The 18,485-nt window shown below is 53.6% G+C and overlaps 4 protein-coding genes across 5 annotated transcripts; 3 read left to right on the top strand and 1 right to left on the bottom strand.

Annotated features, from left to right (window-relative positions):
- The first annotated feature begins 3 nt into the window (after positions 1 to 3).
- Positions 4 to 1,949, top strand: CHCHD10 (coiled-coil-helix-coiled-coil-helix domain containing 10). Its single transcript, XM_060613122.3, has 4 exons — positions 4 to 148; positions 412 to 631; positions 1,502 to 1,649; positions 1,746 to 1,949. Exons 1-4 carry the CDS (start codon positions 108 to 110, stop codon positions 1,763 to 1,765), a joined length of 429 nt encoding a protein of 142 aa, XP_060469105.1. The 5' UTR covers positions 4 to 107; the 3' UTR covers positions 1,766 to 1,949.
- On the bottom strand, positions 1,837 to 9,881 carry CD3H22orf15 (chromosome D3 C22orf15 homolog). Its single transcript, XM_078435477.2, is given in 6 exon segments — positions 1,837 to 2,307; positions 2,309 to 2,370; positions 3,046 to 3,137; positions 3,347 to 3,476; positions 3,571 to 3,657; positions 4,302 to 9,881. Coding segments are annotated over 6 exon segments (456 nt in total). The 5' UTR covers positions 4,327 to 9,881; the 3' UTR covers positions 1,837 to 2,247.
- Positions 7,674 to 8,799, top strand: VPREB3 (V-set pre-B cell surrogate light chain 3). Its single transcript, XM_060613124.2, has 2 exons — positions 7,674 to 7,770; positions 8,495 to 8,799. Exons 1-2 carry the CDS (start codon positions 7,722 to 7,724, stop codon positions 8,797 to 8,799), a joined length of 354 nt encoding a protein of 117 aa, XP_060469107.1. The 5' UTR covers positions 7,674 to 7,721.
- Positions 9,882 to 10,209: 328 nt separating the features above from the next.
- Positions 10,210 to 18,077, top strand: ZNF70 (zinc finger protein 70). Of its 2 annotated transcripts, none has more exons than XM_060613110.3 (2): positions 10,210 to 10,327; positions 13,678 to 18,077. In XM_060613110.3, the coding sequence occupies exon 2, from the start codon at positions 13,757 to 13,759 to the stop codon at positions 15,101 to 15,103; it is 1,347 nt and encodes a 448-aa protein (XP_060469093.3). In that variant the 5' UTR covers positions 10,210 to 10,327; positions 13,678 to 13,756; the 3' UTR covers positions 15,104 to 18,077. The 2 variants fall into 2 exon arrangements, with proteins under 2 accessions (XP_060469093.3, XP_060469094.3); XM_060613111.3 differs by lacking the exon at positions 10,210 to 10,327 and adding an exon at positions 10,346 to 10,583.
- Positions 18,078 to 18,485: the final 408 nt, after the last annotated feature.

Raw genomic sequence — 18,485 nt, 5'->3', positions numbered from 1 at the left:
CCGCCCCCTGGCGCCAGCTGAGTTTGGCGGCGCCACATTCGTCCCGAGACAGAACCGCTGCCACTGTCGTCTCTGACTGCGCTTGGCCAAGTCCCACCGTCATCACCATGCCCCGGGGAAGCCGCAGCGCGGCCGCCCGGCCAGCCAGGTGTGAGCAGGACAGGGGCCGGGTGGGGAGAGGGCTAGGAAAGCGGGGGCACTCCCCCACCAGGGCGTGATAGTGTGACCTTGGCGACTGCTACGCCATCTTGGTGGGGGGAGGGGCGGGGTGCTGCAACCACGTGTCTAAGACTGTGGTCGCCCACCCTCTGGGGGGAGGAGGGGAGGGTTCGTGCCCGGGAGTCGAAGGCCCTTGGGGTCCCAGTTCCGGGGTCCGGCTGGGATTGACCCTACGTCTCCCCTCACACGCAGCCGCGCCGCCGCGCCCTCAGTTCACCCACCAGCGCACCCGCCGCCCTCTGCTGCTGCACCGGCCCCCACCCCGTCAGGCCAGCCTGGCCTGATGGCGCAGATGGCGTCCACGGCCGCTGGCGTGGCTGTGGGCTCGGCTGTGGGACACGTCGTGGGTAGCGCCCTGACCGGAGCCTTCAGCGGAGGGAGCTCAGAGCCTGCCCAGCCTGCCACTCAGCAGGTGAGCTGCGGGCTCAGGAGAAACTGAGGCCCGCTTCTCTCAAGGCCACATAGTAAGGAGCTGCTGGAATGTCCATGAAGGAGTGCCGTGGCGTGTTCAGAGCTGCCTCAGGCCCAGGACTTTTCCCAAGAAGGGTCTTATTCCTCACTCTGCTGTTGGCCTCCTGTCACTCACAGGCAGGCTCTCCTAGTCCCTTCCCTGAGGCCAAGGTCCCTAGACTCCCAGGGATACACCAGCACTTTAAAAATGGAAAAGCCAAAGTCCTTAGCGGTTCAGAGACCGGCCCAAGGTAACCCAACCTAGTGGAGGGGGGGGATGTTGAAGTTCTGAGTCCCTGCTCTCCCTGTTCCCAGGTTCTGCCCTGTAGACCTTGCATCCCAAGGGCAAGGGGTAGCCAGCGACTCTGGGCCTGTTTCCTGCTGGCTTATCCCCTACTGGGTGCCCCACCAGTCCTGAGCCACATGCGGCTTAGTGTCAGGGTCAGGGGTCATGAAGATCAGTATGGCTGAGGCTGGAAGCTACTGGTATTTGTGCGGGTGGGGCTTATACTCCAAGAGTACAAGCACAACGCCATGCTTTTCCAGAGCCTTCTCCCACCTCTCAGGCCCTACATGCCCAGTGAGCCCATTATGAGGCAATTGGGAAATGCCGTCTATAACAGCACTAGCATCGGCTGAGTGGGTTTGACAGGGCTGTGGGCTCCTTCTGTTTCACAGAGGGAACAGCTGAGTGTAGACAGGGTAGGCTGCCAGGGATCCCAGGGGCACCTGGGCTGGGGGTGTGGGGAGGGGCAGGCAGCCCCCAGCTTTGGAACCCACTTCTGGGTGCCAACCTGGAGCTGACATTGCTGCCTCCTGTGCCATACCCTAGGCCCCCATCCACACTAGCCCCCAGCCCCTGCAGATGGGGCCCTGCGCCTACGAGATCAAGCAGTTCCTGGACTGCTCCACCACTCAGAGTGACCTGTCCCTGTGTGAGGGCTTCAGTGAGGCCCTGAAGCAGTGCAAGTACAACCACGGTGAGCAGCTCCTGACTGGGGCAGGAGTGGGAGGGGCAGTCCCTCTTCCTGAACCTGCAGGCTAACCCTGAGCCTGTGCCACCCTTCCCTCCACAGGTCTGAGCTCACTGCCCTGAAGAGACTGGTGTAGACTGGTGCAGATCCATGAGCCAACCCTGCACCCACCTTCACCCCTTCACCAACAGCCAGACCACTATGTCAGATTGTACCCATGTAGCTGGGTTGGAAGTGAGGAGGGGGTTTCTCATCCCCCAGATGACCGGAGACGCAAATGTGCAATTAAAAGAGTTTTAGACCATAGCCTGCTGTGTGCCCTCTCATTTAGTTTATCTGCTGGGGTGGGGTCAGGGGGCATGGATGGATGTCCAACTGAGGGGTGGAATGTTTCACTTCATGCCAGCCAGCATCCTGGGTGCGGGAGGGGGAGGAGCCCTGTTGTAATTTGATGACCTTGACAATCCAAATAGGGATGAGTCGTTAGCAGGGACCCCAAGGGCACCTGACTCTAGGTGCTGGAATCCCTGGATAAGCCTGTTGTCTCCCCCTGTCAGGGTTGCTTGCCCCCACACCTTTGGATCCCCTTCTCTGCACCCACATCTTAGGGACCCCCCCTTGGTGGCCTCACGTCCAGTCTGTGACCTTGCCCCTCTTGCTGATGGCAGCTTCTCAGTAATTCCAGATTCTGCAAGAAGAATGCCACTGGGCTGCTATCTGTTTGGGCCTGATCACACATGGCAGAGGTCATGGCCAACCCCCTTGGATCTGAGTCCAGCTCAGCCACTTGGCTGTGATGTGCCAGGTCACAGGGACTGCTGAAACAGAGAAGCAGGCCCTTAGATCCCAGGGCAGACCTCACTATCATGTGCTCTGTGCTACTGCCTTCCTTGAGTTCACCAGCTCTGTGATGAGCACCTACTGTGTGCCAGGCCCTATTCGATATCTCTGGGGGCACTGAGGATGTTCCTGCCCTTGGGCGTTTATATTCCAGTGGAGTGGTGGGAATGTCTCTTGGTGCACTGTGTTCTAGCTTGTATGTACTTCTGCGTGTGGGGTTTTCTGGGGGAGGGGGGTTTGGAGTCTACCTCTCAGCACACATAAGTCTGTTCGCTGGGACTTCTGGGTGTGAGCATTCCTCCAGGTGTCTGTGTCTCCTCCTTACCTGGCTCCTGGCCCCAGCTAACGGGTCCTGGATGGCAGGGAGCCCTTCCTTCGTGGCTTTGAAAGGGGGCCTTGCTCCTGGTGGTCACGCCGAGCGCTCGTGCGCCTCCTCCGGCCATCACTTGTGGGTTGTAGGCCTGACAGGCAGCGAAGCTCCTCTGGAAGGCCCAAGAAGCCCTACCTATGGGAGGTGGGGAGAAGGCGCACCCTCCCCCTGGGGCTGTAGTGTGAGACTCACCTGCCAGCTCTGGACACTGGTCATCCAGGTTCTCCAGTAGGGACTCATAGCGGGTGGGGGCCCCATCATCCCCCTCTGTGGAGGGAGTAAGACTGATTCCTGACTGGCCTGGTGGTTCCCACCTTCACCTCTCACTCGACCTATTTGCTGGCCCTGGCTGGGGTCAACAAGGCATTGGATGGGAAGGGTCAAGGCTAGGTCCTGGCCAAAGTGGGGGGCTGGCCCGGGCCTTGGGTGGTCTTGGACTGCTGTCCCCCTCTCACATCCCAACATAACTCCAAGGGGAAATCTTGGGCCCCACTTACTGATGATCTGCACAAGGACATAGGTCCCACGCTCCTGCAGCAGGGGGCTGCCCATGGAAGGGGCCTGGGAAGCCCCTTCATCCAGGCTCACCAGGTGCCCATCCTCAGCCAGGAGGGCAATGGCCGCTGGGAGGGCAGGGAGGAAGGCAAGGCAGGGGCTGGTACCTCTGCCTGGGGACTCTTGGCCCCTTCTCCCCAGCACCCCTCCATGCCCCCTCACCATCTGGGGGCACCTGCCCCCTCTGCCTCAAGTGGGCAGTGAGTATCACCAGGCTGCACCAAGTGTTCACCAGCTCCCAGCAGCCAGCTGTAGGGACAGGGCAGAGGTGAGTGAATGGGACCCTCTGTTTCTCCCAGTTGGGACCATCTGTCTTGCTTTCATCTCTTCTGTAACCCGAGGAGGGAACAGGTCTCCAAGATTAAGACTGTACCCTCCTCCACCCATCTTCTGAGATGTCAGTGACCAGGGCACATAGCTCATGCCTCCTGCATTGGGTGCCCCCCTCCCACTCCAGCGCCGCCTCTACACCGGACTTCTCTCCAGCACCAGACCCCCCCATTCTCCTACCCCAGCCCCACCTGCCACCAGAAGTCTGGAAATCTTTAACTGTGGCTAGAGCTTTAGGTGCCTAATGTGCCCTGAAGCTTGAAGACAACTGACTGAATTAGAGACTGTGTAATTTAACAACATGCCCTGTGGTGTTGTGGTGGGTGTTCTCCTAGAGGAGCCCACTGGAATTTCCCACAATCCAGCCACCGGCGTTTCCCCTCAAGGGACTCCAAGAATTTGCTCTGTCTTCTCATAGAGCTGTTTCCCTAAACCCCCCATCCCCTTACCCAAGTGCACCTCCCTTCCTCACACTGCCTCCCCACCCTCCCCTAGGGCGGAGGAAAGCAAGCCTCTGAATGTACTCTCCCCCTACCTGTCTCGGGACAGGGGATCCTGCTTACCTCCAAACATCACTGTGATAAACATGCCTCTGCAGGGGAGAGTAGACAGATGTGTGGGCTTCGATCCCCTAACCTGCGACTTCCTGACTAAGGAAGGATCTGGGGCTGAGATCTATTCTGGGTGGGGCCCTGCCAGGAAACATGCATACGTGTTTGGGAATGGGTGGGTGGATCCAGGCTTAGGTTCTTGCTTGGCCACCCTTGGAGCTGGGCTCCACCAGCCTAGAGGGGTCCCTGCAGCTAGTTCAGGACGCCTGGCCTCCTCTTCCTCCCGCTTGCTGGGTCAGAGCAGCTTTCTGGGTCAGAGCAGCCGGAAAGCAGACTGAGGCCCTCCCAGCTTCCAATCTGGTCTCCATGGCGGTGGGAGCTGCCAAGTCGTCTAGGCAGCAAATGCCTTCCCCACAGTATCCTGGTAACAGGATCTGGGGCTGGAGTATGGGCACTCCCTAAGGCAGGGCTAGAGTGCGGGCTCAAGCCTTGTAGTCCAGGGATGGCCCAAGACCACATCTCCCCACCAGTACAGACAGAGCTCGCAGGCTGAAAGTGGGAGAGGACCCTGTCCCTGGGAAAACTCCCAACTATGAGCTGCGGCCATGGCCAAAGCGTGGCATCCTCACCAACCTTGCTCTCCCCTACCTTCTCAAGGCCCTCTTCCCTGTGCTGTCTTTGCTCTCCTTTCCCTCTCTGCTTTCCTCCACACCTTCAGCCTCCTCTCTCTTTCCTTCTCTCCTTGTTCCATCAAGTTTATTGAGATACGATTTACAGTAAAATTCACTTAAAGTGACAAAAATCTGACAAATCGCATAGAGCCACCACCACACTGGGGAGGCAGATCATTTCCCTCACCCCCAAAATCCTTTATGCCCCGTTGTAGTCAATGCCGGCCCCTGGCAGCCACTGCTCTGTGTTCTGCCCCTGCCTTTTCCAGAATTGTATACAACAAATCATAGAGCATGGAGCCTTTTGAGTCTGGCTTCTTTCGCTTAGCATGAGATTCACTCAGGTTGTTGTGTGTATCAATGGCTCATTCCTTCTTATTGCTGAGAAAGGTCCCATTGTCTAGATGTGCCACAGTTTGTTGATCCACTCACCTATTGTTTGGATTGTTTCCAGTTTTTTGCCATTAGGAATAAAGCCAGTACAGACATTTTTGTGCAGATAGGTTTTTGTGTTTCTGCACCAATCCGTGCCCATCCTTTAACTTTTTCTCTCATTTTCTCTGTCATCTTCTTTCCTTCTTCCCCCTAGCGCCTTTCCCTCTGTCTCTACCTCTTCGTTTCTGTCTGATGCCCTTTCTCCATAAGCCTCTACCAGACCCCTTCAGCCAGGATGCCAGGTAGGTGTCTGGAGCAGGCTCCCATCCTGTGCCAGCTCCCTTTTCCCCAAGGTTTTAGAAATGCCTTCTCCCCCCTTCCCTCACAGTGATTAGGCTGTTTGTCCTGCCCTCTGGGCCACTGAGGCAAGAGGAGGACTGGATCCTCCATGCGGCTCCCCCAGCACCACACTCTGCCTCTGTTTCAGCACTCAGCTCAGTGCTTCCACCTCTAGAAAGGGGGTTAAGAACATGACTCAGCAAAGTCCTTGTGAGGATTAAATGTGGTAACACTTTGTTTATTTAGTAGGCTCCACGCCCAATGCAGGGCTTGAAGTCACAACCCTGAGGTCAAGAGTTGCATGTTCTACCAACTGAGCCAGCCAGGCACCCTTTAAAACATATTACCTTGGTCTCAGCATGCAGAAAGTACACATTCAGTACTGTAGAAACAGGTAGTGTTTCCCCCGAAACTATTTAAACACAGGACACTTTCTTCTCGGGACAGCACTATCTCTGGGACTTGTGTCCTGCAGAACACAGCTCAGGAGTGGCTGCAACCAGATTCCAGAAGAATGGCCACTCCAAGCCCGGGAGCCTCAGCTCCAACCATCATCATGGTTGTCCCAAGAGTTCATCTTCAGTGCGACCAAGGAGGAATCAGATGTTGAGTGTCTTAGAGATGCCCTGAGGAGTTGTTAGGAATGGGATGGGACCCATTGGAGGTAAAGTTCCCCCAAGGGAACTCTCTAGTCTTTGAGTTAATAAGAGTGCACTGTTCTAATTACTTTTATTATTTAGGTATGGCAAGGCCAGCAGACCAGGAGGTTGCCATTGAGAAGATAGTTTGTTCCCTGCAGATCTCTAAAGGAGGGGGCATGCCGCACCAGAGGGGAACACATGGGGAAACACCCAGTAAGTCAGCAGGCAGAGGGAGAGGGGGAGTCTTTACTGGTGGTTTCTGAGGCTAAGAACAGAGGAGGAAGGGTAAGCAGGCTCCAGATTGGCTAGTTTGAATAATTTCAGGGCTCTTCGGGCATAGAGACTTTCCCTGGATGTCAGGTACCTGGCCCTGGGTGACTAAGGCAGGATGATATTGCCCCACGGTATGAGAGCCATAGAGGAGGTGGTTGCGGGTGTGGGCTCTGGATTGGTTTGCATCTGATAAGTGCCTGCATTATTTCAGGAACTGGCTAGCTCTGAGAGGGTCAGTGAGTCCCTCCAAGGTCAGCAAGGCCCCAAATGTCAAAGCATCAGAACACAGAAAATGCAAGGCATGATTAATAGATGCACTGTCCCCAGCACTCGGCAAATAAATCCCGTCTGCTTCTTCCCAACCTTTGGGCTCGCACTATGCTCATCTTCATTTTCCTAATGAGGAAACTGAGCCACAGAGAGGGCAAGGAACTTGCCTGAATTCATGAAGACGAGGAGGTTCTGAGATTCAAGTTTGAATACCAACTTGGGAAGTCAGCTCCCCTCTGTCTGGCAAATTAAAGGGACTGACCATGTCAAGTGCTGGCAAGGATGTCCCTGGAACTCCCCTACCTGCTGGTGGCAGTGCAGATTGATACAACCATGTGGGGAACACTTATGTAATCTACTAAAGCGAAATGTACATGTTCCCTATCACCAGGCAACTCCAGCCCCAGGTGTCTACCAGAAGAAATGAGAGCACAGGTGCACCAAAGACATTGACAGGGATGTTCACAGCGGTTTTAGTTGTAATAGCTAAAGACTGGAAAGCACCCAAATGTCTAATAACAGGAGAATGGTATAGTCATCAAGCCATACACTTAAAATCTGTGAACTTTACCTCATGTGAGTTACACCTCAATAAAAAAGGATCTACCTGCTATAACACACATACGGGTGTATGTGTAGATTTCCAGGCTCCTCGGAAGTCCCTGTGGGCCAGGACCCCAAAGACATCTGGGAAGATAGGGCCAGCTGTTGGGCTCCAGCTACTATACCCCCAAGTCCCCACCCCCAGTTAATGGACTGATTTGCATGCCTTGTCATGGTCCAGGGGCTTCCCCTGCCTGTGCTCTGAAGCACCTGGAACACTCCCAACAGAACAACTCCTGTCTGCCTCCTTGCCTCTGGCCATGGCCTGCTGGCATCTGGCCCTTCTTCTGACTGGGGCCCTCCTGTCAGGTGAGCTCTCCCTAGGCCTGGCTCACCTGGGGTGGGGTGGGGTGGAACTGGCTCCAGAAGGCCCCTGCAAGGAAACAAATCAATGTGGGCAGTGGGAGGGTTCTAGAAAAGGCATTAAGGTGGAGGGGAGAACTGGCTATAGATGGCTCTGCCCTAGACCTGGGGCAAGTCACATATCTGTATGGGCCTCAGTTTCCCCATTTGTGAATGACGAGATTGTTAGGATCCCTTTGGATTCGGAGTCTTTGGGGTCTTTTTAGTTTTTCACAGGGGAAGCTACCCTACAGGACCTCAGGGACAACCTATCCTTGAGAAGATTCCCAGCAGCCAGTTGTCTGAGGTTGAGTCGATGGGTGAGACAGCCCAGGAGGCTTCCTGGTGGTGGTTAATCCATAGCCAGGGTTTGGAAGAGCCAGTGTGACTGAGGGGTAGGGGTCTGCAGGGCAAGGAATGGGGGTGGGCAGCAGAAGGACCCAGAGGCCACCAGTCCCACCCTCTGAACTCTAGGCGCTCAACTGAACACAGATCCTTGGGAACATATCACCAAGGGGGATTTAACAGTCACCAACTCTGTGCCCCATCCAACCTCGAATCCATGGCACTGGGCTATGGGCCTTTTGGGAGTCAGTCTCCATGGAGCCTTCACCAGGTTGGGGCAGGAAAAAAAGGAGCCCATGTCAGGCCTGGGCCCATGGGTGTCTCTCTCTCTCTGTCTTTCAACCAGGCTTGGCCCAGCCGGATGCACTGCTTGTCTTCCCAGGTCAAGTGGCCCAACTCTCCTGCATTCTCAGCCCCCGCCATGCCATCATTGGGGAGTACGGCGTGTCTTGGTATCAGCAACGGGCAGGCAGTGCCCCCCGACACCTCCTCTACTACCGCTCAGAGGAGGACTACCACCGGCCCCCTGACATCCCTGACCGCTTCTCAGCAGCCACGGACGCTGCCCACAACGCCTGCATTCTGACCATCAGCCCTGTGCAGCCTGAGGATGATGCAGATTATTACTGCTCTGTGGGTTACATATCCTAGGAGTAGACTGTGGGATGAGCGCCTCTTGACTGCCTCTCACATCTGCACCCTGACCTTAGGCCCCTAACTTTCTCTGAATCTTGATTTTCCTCCTCTGTAAGATGGGTTAGTAATATTAAACGTGAACAATTAACTATTCTGAGAACCATGAGATCCCTGCTGAAAGAGTGACTGGGAGTGTGGGGGTAGGGATACAGGGGATTGTTACAGAAGAGGAAGCACCTGAGACCCTTGAGGCGGGCCCAGCCCCTCCACTGGCCCCCAGGGGACTCAGACTGGTGGCCTGGGCTTCCTGTTACCTGAGGAACTGGAGAAAGAGAAAAAGGAACCAGCCCTTGCTGCTCCTAGTTCCGCATGGCAGGTTGTGGTCCAACGCTCAAGGGGTGACTGGACTGGGTTCTCATGGAGCCCAGGCTGTTAGCTTGGAGGGCGGAGGGGAGCTCCTGCCTACTCCCTGACTGCCTGACCGGGCAGGGAGGCAGGGGTGTGTGTGTGTGGGGGGGGGGGGGGGTACTCAGAGGCACCTGTGGACCAGGTCAGAAGGTACTGAACACAGGTGGGCAGCATCTCTCCTGTCAGGAACATGTGTTCCACTGGTCTCCAGTGATAGGGGCTATGCCCCTCTCCCCACTCCAGGCTCTCCCACAGGCAGGGAAGGCCTTACCTGAGCAACTGAGCCCAACAGGGAGCACTGGGTAGAGGGGCAATTCTTACCAGAAGCAGAGCTGAGCGTCTGGGTATGGGTTGGGCGGGTGGGGTTCAGGCACATACTCCTCTTCCATCCTGGTTCCCCCAACAGGCGCCTTATGTCTGGAGGTCATTCATCCCTCAGATGTACTGGAGTTGGGGGTCTCCAGGGAACAGAGAGAGTCCCGCCCACCCTGCCAGCCTCCTGGGTCCTCACTGGGCCACTTCTCCATATCTCAGTCTCTATTGGTACCGGCTTGGGCAATCAAGACCAAGGCTACTTAGGGAGGGTGAATCAAACAGGCCCCCTGGGCCTGTGCGGGGTGACGGGCTCCACAGCTTTGGGAACACCTTTCCTTCTCCCGAAAACCCCAGCCGCCCCAGTGTCCTCTGGCTTGCCCCCACCCCCAGGGCAAGTGCAGCCGGAACTCAGCCCTCGGCCTGTGGCTTTAGGCCGGCCTGCCCCTCCCGGTCTCAGTTTCCTCTTCTTCACTCCCGCCAACGCCTACCCAGCTGTTTCCCCCACGACCAGGAAGCGCTTTGAGAACGGACCCGGGACCATTCCCAGACTTTGTGCCCCGAGCCAGAGCGGCTAAGCGGAGGACTACCGGCGCGGCGGGACCACCGAGACGCGAGGACCTCCGCGCGGCCTAGAGCGGTCCCGGAAGTGCCCGCGGGTGGGGGCGGGGCTCCGGGCTCTCGGGCCGCCGCGGGCTACGCGTCAGCAGCCGCCAAGGAGCGAGGCCGGGTCGGCCGCGGGTTGGAGCAGCTCAGGTGCGGCCCCGCCCCGCCCGCCCGCGGCCCCGCCCCGGCCCAGGTGAGCGGCCCCGCCCCGACCTAGGTGAGTGGCTCGGCGTCAGCCAGCGTGACCACCTGCCCCTCCGGTGGCCCCGGGTGTGGGCGTCCCCCATCGGCGGGAAGCATGTAGGGGCTCCAGCGTCGCCGCTTGCGTGGCGTGTGCGTGTCCGCGGCCGCTCGAGGGCCTCCATCCAGGAAACCCTGACCGGTCCGAGGGTATCCCCAGTGCCCAGGCCCTGGGGGCTCCCTGAAGCATAGGGTGACAGATGCAGGAGGAGCCGAAGAAGACCCCGGGAGAGGTGGGATGATGGGGTCCCAGACCTTTGGATCTTCGGCCCCCAAATATTTAAAACATTGTTGAGGACAGTTAAAGGATTGCCAACTTTCTAAACAGAGTGGGAACGTCAGCGTATAGGTGGTCCGTAATGGGAATGGAAAACCCCTAAGGAGGGAACTTTAGAAACACCAGGATTTAACAGGTGGGTGGAGGAAGAGTTGCAATCACAGATACCCAAGAAAAAAATAACCAGAAAGCATTAAAACTAGGGGGAAAACTTTCAGAAACGAAGGGAATAAAGCAGGGGGTGGGAGTGGGTGGGTGGTTCAAAACCTTGAGGTGTTCAGGTAGTAGGCAAGGTGGGTTTAATGAAGGGGTGGACCTGTATTATCACATCTCCCAGGTTTTCAAGAGAAAGCCTGAAACTTACTGAGTTTTCAGTATTGGCAGCTAAGTCAAACAAAAAGGAAAAGTTCAACTCTTTGCGAGCCAAGCAAAAGCGGCTGTGGCAGGATCCCTAGGCTGCCAGTTTGCAACTTCTGAAATGAAGGGTTTTGAGAAGGGAGCTATTGGTGAGCATTGCCAAAAGGGGTGGGAAAGTGAAGTCTGAGAAGAGAGGGATTGGCCATAAGGAGGTCATTGGATGCGACAGCTGAAGACCCTGCTGAAACTGGAAACTTGAAATCTGTCTCAGTGCAGTACACAGTGGTATGATTTTCTTTGGCAACATTTAACATCTTAGGAGGAATTGACGGAGGAGGTTGGTAGTTGGCAACTGGTTACAGCAGGGCAAGGAGGTGAGAAACGTGATGCTGGTCAGAGTCCACAGTTGTTAGATCCACGATAAAGTCTAAGCTAGACAGGGAAGGGTGGACTAAAAGAGGAGAACCTGGGTGAAATTGTTGGGTTGTTAGACCTGATGAGGTGGATTTAGAGAGCCTGAAGGATTGGAGATTATGGTTCCTGAAGAGGAGGGGGAGGAGAGTTAAGTGGTCAAAGAATTTTTGAGAATCCTTCAGTTCTATGCTTCTTTTTACACGGGGCTTTTTTACCCCCTGGAAATTCATTTAAAACAAAACAAAACAAAAGTTTCCAAATAGAAATGAGTTCCATCGTGACTATGCTGATTAATTTAGCATGGCATGTCTTTTGAGCAGCTCATTCTCCATGCTTCAGTGTACCGTTAATAATACCTGGGTATAGAGTTGGTGAGGGTTAAATGCAAATGTGCCTGTAGAAGATCTAGTGGTGCCTAGCACATAGTAGATACTCAGTAAACATGAGCTGTTATCATTATCCTGGTACCTGGGGAGTTTCCCTTCAGCTTGCACAGCAATTTCGGAAGGGGATCCTGAGGGGTTCCCTCAGAGGCCACCATAGTGGGATGGTGGGGGGGGACGAATGGGCAGTCCCTATGGAAACAACCCCTGTTGATTGGAATCATTGTTTTTCTTTCTTTATTGGTATCTCCCATACAATTTATTTAAATAAAGAATTCTTTGCTCCCTTCCCCCCAAAAAGTGTGACCATCAGTTCTAGCACAAAAACAGATGGCTTTCCCTCCATTCAGTCATGTATTTATTCAACAAATGTGTGTGGAGCTTGTCCTGTTGTGCTGGGAGCGCTGGCGATTCCAAAATGAAAGAGCACAGTACCTTGCCCTCAGGGAGCTCTCAGGCAGTGGTGGCGAGAGTCCTGATGGCAGATGTTTGCCATCCACAGCCATGGGTGTTGTGAGAGACGTGCACTGAGTTCCATGGGCCACTCAGGGGATGTGCTGAGATTGTGAGAGTTGTAGGGTGAGTAAAGACATTTGGACTGAGTCTGGGAAGATGAGCCAGTGGCAGTGTGAGAAGGGAGCAGGATCAGTTAGGAGGAGGAAGCAGCAGGCGCCTGGGTGGCTCAGTTGGTTGAGTGTCTGACTTTGGCTCAGGTCATGTTCTCGCGGCTCATGAGTTCGAGCCCCACATCAGGCTCTGTGCTGACAGCTCAGAGCCTGGGGCCTGTTTCAGATTCTGTGTCTCCCTCTCTCTCTGTTCCTCCCCGCTCACGCTCTGTTTCTCTCTCTGTGTCTCTCAAAGATAAATAAACATTTAAAAAAAAAAGAAGAGGAGGAGGAGAAAACAGCAACTAGGAGTATGTGGAAGGAGAGGCTACAGATGGTGCTGGAAGGGCCAGGTGTGAAGGGCTTTGTGAAGGATTTGACCTGCTATAAGATCCCAAGACGGACGATCAGGCCAGTGTTTGGGGATTTGACACTGGTGTCAGTGTAGAGAACTACCAGAGAGAGGGAGTAGAAGCTGGAGGTAGGTGGTCAGTAATGAAATACTCCTGGGGAGTTGCATTGAGGCCTGAGCTGTGACCTGACAGACAGGCAGAGACCTCTTAATAAAGCTTCAGGAAATGGACAGACTAGACATATGGGGTAAGAGAGAGAGAAGTCTAGGCTGACTCCCAGTGTTGTGGCTTAGGCTCCTAGCTGGAGGGGGTGCAGCCAACCTAGTGTAGGAGGGAAGTCTGTGCCCTTCCTCAGAATCCCCTACCCCCAACATCCTCCAGTAGCTAGAATCTTGCCCCTTTTCCACAATGGCTCTACTTCCTATTCTAGTCCGCCTTTCAGAACAACCTCAGCCTTTTGATTCTAGACACTACAGTGTGGCACTTGATTCTGTCTTTTTTGTAGTTTTTTTAAATTTTGTATTTTTTTTTTGAGAGAGAGAGAGAGAGAGAGAGAGAGATTGTGAGTGGGGGAGGGGCAGAGAGAGAGAGAGACAGGGACAGAGGACCCAAAGTGGGCTCTATGCTGACAACAGCAAGCCCGATGCGGGGCTCTAACTCACAAACTGTGAGGTCATGATCTGAGCCGAAGTTGGACGCTCAACAACTGAGCCACTCAGGCACCCCTGTAGTTGTTTCTGATAAATCAAACTGTTTGCTAATTCAGTGGGGATCATCTCAAGGGCAAAATTGTATCTTCTGCTTATTTTGTTATGTCCACGATAGAGTATGACACAAGAAGGAGGCACTTACTAGGTACTTGATTTGCAGACTTGACAATGTCCCTTGGTTTCTTTTCAGATTTGCAGACTTGACAGTGTCCCTTGGTTTCTTCCCAGGTGACGAGAACAGTAAGCGTGTCCTTAAGAAGACCATCTTTTAAGAAATACAGTCATTGGGGGTGATACTAGATTCCCAATGGAGGTTCCCCCAGCAGCCAAGCTTGGTGAGACCTTTGTGTTTGAGGACGGATTAGAGATGCAGCAAGAACTTTTCCCAGAGGAGGACCTGGGGGACCCTTTTCTTCAGGAAAGAGGCTTAGAGCAAATGGCTGTTATTTATAAGGAGATCCCTCTTGGGGAGAAGGACGAGGAACATGACGATTATGAGGGCAATTTTAGTCTGTGCTCAAGCCCTGTTCAGCATCAGAGTACCCCCCTGGTACACAGACCCCAGGACGATGACCTTTTCGGCCAAACCTTCCTCCAGAAATCAGACCTTAGTATGTGTCAGATAATCCACAGTGGAGAAGAACCCAGTAGACGTGACTGTGAACAGGTGAGCAGGGTGCATGCAGGACCTAATGAACCTCACAGAACTGCGCTGCCAGCAAAACCCTACGCGTGTCGGGAATGTGGGAAGGCCTTCAGCCAGAGCTCCCACCTTCTCCGGCACCTGGTGATTCACACCGGGGAGAAACCCTACGAGTGTTGTGAGTGCGGGAAGGCCTTCAGCCAGAGCTCGCACCTTCTCAGACATCAGATAATCCACACGGGGGAGAAGCCCTATGAATGCCGGGAATGCGGAAAAGCCTTTCGCCAGAGTTCAGCCCTCACGCAACACCAGAAAACCCACACTGGGAAGAGACCATACGAGTGTAGGGAATGTGGGAAAGATTTCAGCCGGAGCTCAAGTCTCCGAAAACACGAGCGCATTCACACGGGTGAGAAACCTTATCAGTGTAAGGAATGCGGGAAATCCTTCAACCAGAGTTCCGGCCTGAGCCAGCACCGCAAAATCCACACCCTGAAGAAGCCTCACGAGTGTGAGCTCTGCGGGAAAGCCTTCTGTCACAGGTCCCACCTGATTCGGCACCAGCGGATTCACACGGGGAAGAAACCTTACAAATGTGAAGAGTGTGGGAAGGCCTTCAGCCAGAGCTCCAACCTCATTGAGCATCGGAAGACGCACACTGGCGAGAAACCCTACAAATGCCATAAGTGTGGTAAGGCCTTCAGCCAGAGCTCATCCCTCATCGAGCACCAGCGCATCCACACCGGGGAGAAGCCCTATGAGTGCGGCCAGTGCGGGAAGGCCTTCTGCCACAGCTCGGCACTGATTCAGCACCAGAGAATCCACACAGGGAAGAAACCCTACACATGCAACGAGTGCGGCAAGGCCTTCCGGCACAGGTCAGCCCTGATCGAACATTATAAAACCCACACCAGAGAGAAGCCCTATGAGTGTAACAAATGCGGCAAGTCCTTCAGGGGAAGCTCACACCTTATTCGGCACCAGAAAATCCATGCTGGGGAGAAGCTCTAGAAAGAAGAGCTCACACCAAAGCTCGAAACCCTTTCCCAGATGGAGCCCACACCCCATAGCTTTGTCTCTGAGACCCCACCCACCCCCCTGATCCCAGGGCCAAAAAGAAATGTGTCAAACTAGGTGCTCCTGGCCATCCACACTAGCAGCAAGGCCCCCTCTTGGCCAGCTGGGTGCCCCACACTCAGCAGGTTTGCGGAGTGGAAGGGAGGGTAAACTAACAGGAAAGCTGCTAAAATGGAGGCCTGCCCAAAAAAGAGAGCTGGCCTTCAATTGTTCATGTTTGACTCCCAAGCCCAGGAGACTGAATTTTGCCGTCTCTTCACCTTTGCCAAAATTCAGAAGAATGAACGCCAGAGGGAGAAAGTTGAGTTAAACACACAAGAATGTCAGGTGAACTCTTTTAACATCAGGTTGCAGTTTGGCACTTTTAGAAGACAGAACTCTGCTTATAGTCCAAATCAGCTGAAGGAAGATGAATCCAAAAGTAGATACATTAGCAGCAAAATGGAATCTTTCACCTGGCTTGGGCATTGGTGGGGACAACCGAAACAGGCTACAGAAGAAAGGGAGGGTCTGGAAGGATTCGTTCTGGGGTTGAGGGAGAGGGTGGCAAGCCCCTGGTGTGGTGTTTTAATCTCTGTTCTGGATTAGAGTGAGGTTGGTCTTTGGCAGGTGGCTCTTTCACAAGAGGGTTGAGGTTTCATTCCATGGGCCAGAGGATGTTTGACACTGCCTCGGACTCAGCCTGGCACAAGGAGTTAGTGCCCTCCAGTGATAACCCCTCTACAAGACCCAGGGCCCCCAAGACCATGGTATGCCTTGGTTGTCAGCAGGGCCCGTGTCTGGTCTGGCTTCCAGTGCCGGGGGACATAGGAAGCAGGGCTATTCAGAGGTCCCAGTTCTGCCCCTCCTATTCCAGTGGCCTTGAGGAGGCTCCAAGGCTCGGTTTCCCTATCTGTGAGATGTGGATGGTGGGACCTGGCCACGTACCTCTGAGGGTCCAAGGCTCCTGTTCGCCATGAAACCACCCATGAAAGTGCTTTGGTGACTGGCAGTTGAAGGTGGGTAGAGACCCAGTGTGACCCTTGTCCCACTCAGAGATCTGAAAGGCAACCCTGTCTGTTTTCCAGGTGGCCGCTCTCACAGCAGGCCCTCCCATTAAACCAGAGCTTAGGCTTTCCTTCACTCCCTCCAGCCTGCACCCTGGGCCTTGTCCCAGACAGGGACCCTTCCCAGATGCCATCCTGAACCTCCCCCTAGCAGCAGCATGGTCTGTGTGGCCTGTGTCCCATGCTTTGGGCTGTCCTCTCCCTGGGTATTGTTCCAAAAGTACCATCGCCTGTGTCCTGTTAAGACCAACTCAGTCGGTATCCCCAGAGGAGGGGCTCAGACAGGGGTGTGTTTTTAAAGCTCCCCAAGTGATTAGGGCATTCCGGCCAGGGTGTGAGCCCTCTGCTGGGCATCCGTGCAACCCTAGCATCACCCAAATGTCAGGTCTGCTTGCCGTGAGCAGAGCTTGAAGGTGGCAGTTCTGTCTCAGTCCCCATGCCTCCCAGCCCCCAGGAATGGGCTCAGGCAGTGCTATGTCTGGCTAGTTGGTAAGTGTCCCAGGTGCTCAGGCCTTCATTTGGCCACTGGGATCTCTTTGGTGCTACTTTCCCCCAGGCTCCTCAGAGGCAGTCTGAGCTATTTTGAAGTTTTCCAAAAGTTGATGGCTGGAATCCCATAACCCCATCATGGTAATGCTGGCTATTTCAGCTAATCAAGGGGTTGGCTTGGCAGTTATGTATAGTTTTGATGAATAAAAATGAGCAAGTCATAGTTGTTAGTAAGTGGGACTTGGCAGGCTAGGAATTTTCAGAGGACTGGTCTCCAGCTGGGGGATCACAGTGGGAGTCCCAGCCTGGAGAACAGCAGTTGCTCCCGTCCAGCTCTTCTTGAAGGAGTGTGTGAAACATAGCACCGCCAGTTGGTCAGGTCACCTAGAACCTGCTGTACCACTAGCTTGACTGGGTGGCCCCTGGCTGTCTCCTGCAGGTGGCCTGTGCTGAGGGTCTTCAGTCATTTACCATGAGTGCAGAGAGAATCAAGACGCCTGTTCAGTGTGGGTGGGACAGCAGACCCCTCCCCTAGATCTACCTCCTTGGCCATCCCTATTTGGCCTTGCATGGGCCCGGCCTCGGCCTCTCCTTATTGAGCAATCATCTGGGTCCTACCTTTGCTGTCTCTTTCCGTGTGCCTCTGCACACCCCAGCCAAATCGATTTTCTTAAAGCATCTCTTTGCACATGTCACCACTCTCCTTAAAACCAACCTGCAGGGGCTTTTCTGCACATAAGCCCCCATTTCAGCCAACCTGGTTTGCCCCTTCTGAACAAACCACAGGGAGTTCCTGGCCACCCGCCCAGACGCTCTCTCCACTCCCAGTTTCTCTCCACTGTTTTATGCGGTTCTTGCATTTTGGAATATGCACTTTCTCCTCCTCCTCCCCCCACCCTCTCCTCCCTCCTTTCAACAATTTATGGAACGTGGGGAATGAGACCCCCTTTCTGAATAGTTGACGGGTCCTCACAGAACTATGGTAAGACCAGGTACTTTTCAAAGCGTGAGCAGAACCTAGTCCTTTCTTTTCACATTTCTTCACTGTTTTATGTGTTTTCAAATCCTTCATTTTATTTAGGTTCTTGAACAGTGTAATAGAACATCCTGGTAATATTTTAATCGCCCTTGAATTTAGTTGTCATTTTTGTTTGGCTGTCTTACTTTTTTTCTTCTTATGACAGACGTTGAGTGTTGTAAAGCTCCAACTCTTGGTTTTGTTTACTAATCGAATTGTTTTGTCCAACTGTATGTATTCCATCTCTCTCTCTCTCTCTTTTTTGACTTAATACTTCACATTTCTAAGATTAATTATTTAGATACAGTTAATTGTATTTTTAATGTTTCTAGTAAAAGTAGTTACTTTGGTCTACAACTTTTTTCTCAGAGCTTTTTCTGTCCTCTGTCACTTTGACATGTGCTATTTTTTGTTATTAGGAATCTCCTTTTGGCCCAAGTGTTATTTTTTATATTTCCACGTAATGAATGCATAGGTCATTGCTGTCATCTTACTGTACTGTGGTGTCAACATTTCTAAGTGTCCATAGAACTTCTCTGGGCCTGAATATATGATCCATTTTTATAAAGCATTTGTGTACTCTCAAGAAATGTATTTTTACTCTATCACTTCTATTTGTGAACTCAGTTTTTAAATTACTGTATTCAAATTCACACCTTCTCTGTTGCTTACTTTACAAGTTCTTAACCTGGGGTCTGCAGATTGCTTAGGAGTCCATGAGCATGCAGATATATTTTGGAGGTTGTGTAGAGGGATCAAACAA

The sequence above is a fragment of the Panthera onca genome, chromosome D3 (assembly GCF_046562875.1).
Source record: "Panthera onca isolate mPanOnc1 chromosome D3, mPanOnc1 haplotype 2, whole genome shotgun sequence".
Taxonomy (NCBI): domain Eukaryota; kingdom Metazoa; phylum Chordata; class Mammalia; order Carnivora; family Felidae; genus Panthera; species Panthera onca.
Note: the sequence above shows the minus strand (reverse complement) of the source record. Positions and strands in the feature narration are given on the sequence as shown.

Excerpts from the sequence above, each read along its gene's own strand:
- ZNF70 (XM_060613110.3), top strand. The coding sequence starts at position 13,757 with ATGGAGGTTCCCCCAGCAGCCAAGCTTGGTGAGACCTTTGTGTTTGAG.
- CHCHD10 (XM_060613122.3), top strand. The coding sequence starts at position 108 with ATGCCCCGGGGAAGCCGCAGCGCGGCCGCCCGGCCAGCCAG. Across the intron at positions 632-1,501 it reads CCCAGCCTGCCACTCAGCAG|GCCCCCATCCACACTAGCCC; the intron begins GTGAGCTGCGGG and ends GCCATACCCTAG. Across the intron at positions 1,650-1,745 it reads GCAGTGCAAGTACAACCACG|GTCTGAGCTCACTGCCCTGA; the intron begins GTGAGCAGCTCC and ends TTCCCTCCACAG.
- VPREB3 (XM_060613124.2), top strand. The coding sequence starts at position 7,722 with ATGGCCTGCTGGCATCTGGCCCTTCTTCTGACTGGGGCCCTCCTGTCA. Across the intron at positions 7,771-8,494 it reads GACTGGGGCCCTCCTGTCAG|GCTTGGCCCAGCCGGATGCA; the intron begins GTGAGCTCTCCC and ends TCTTTCAACCAG.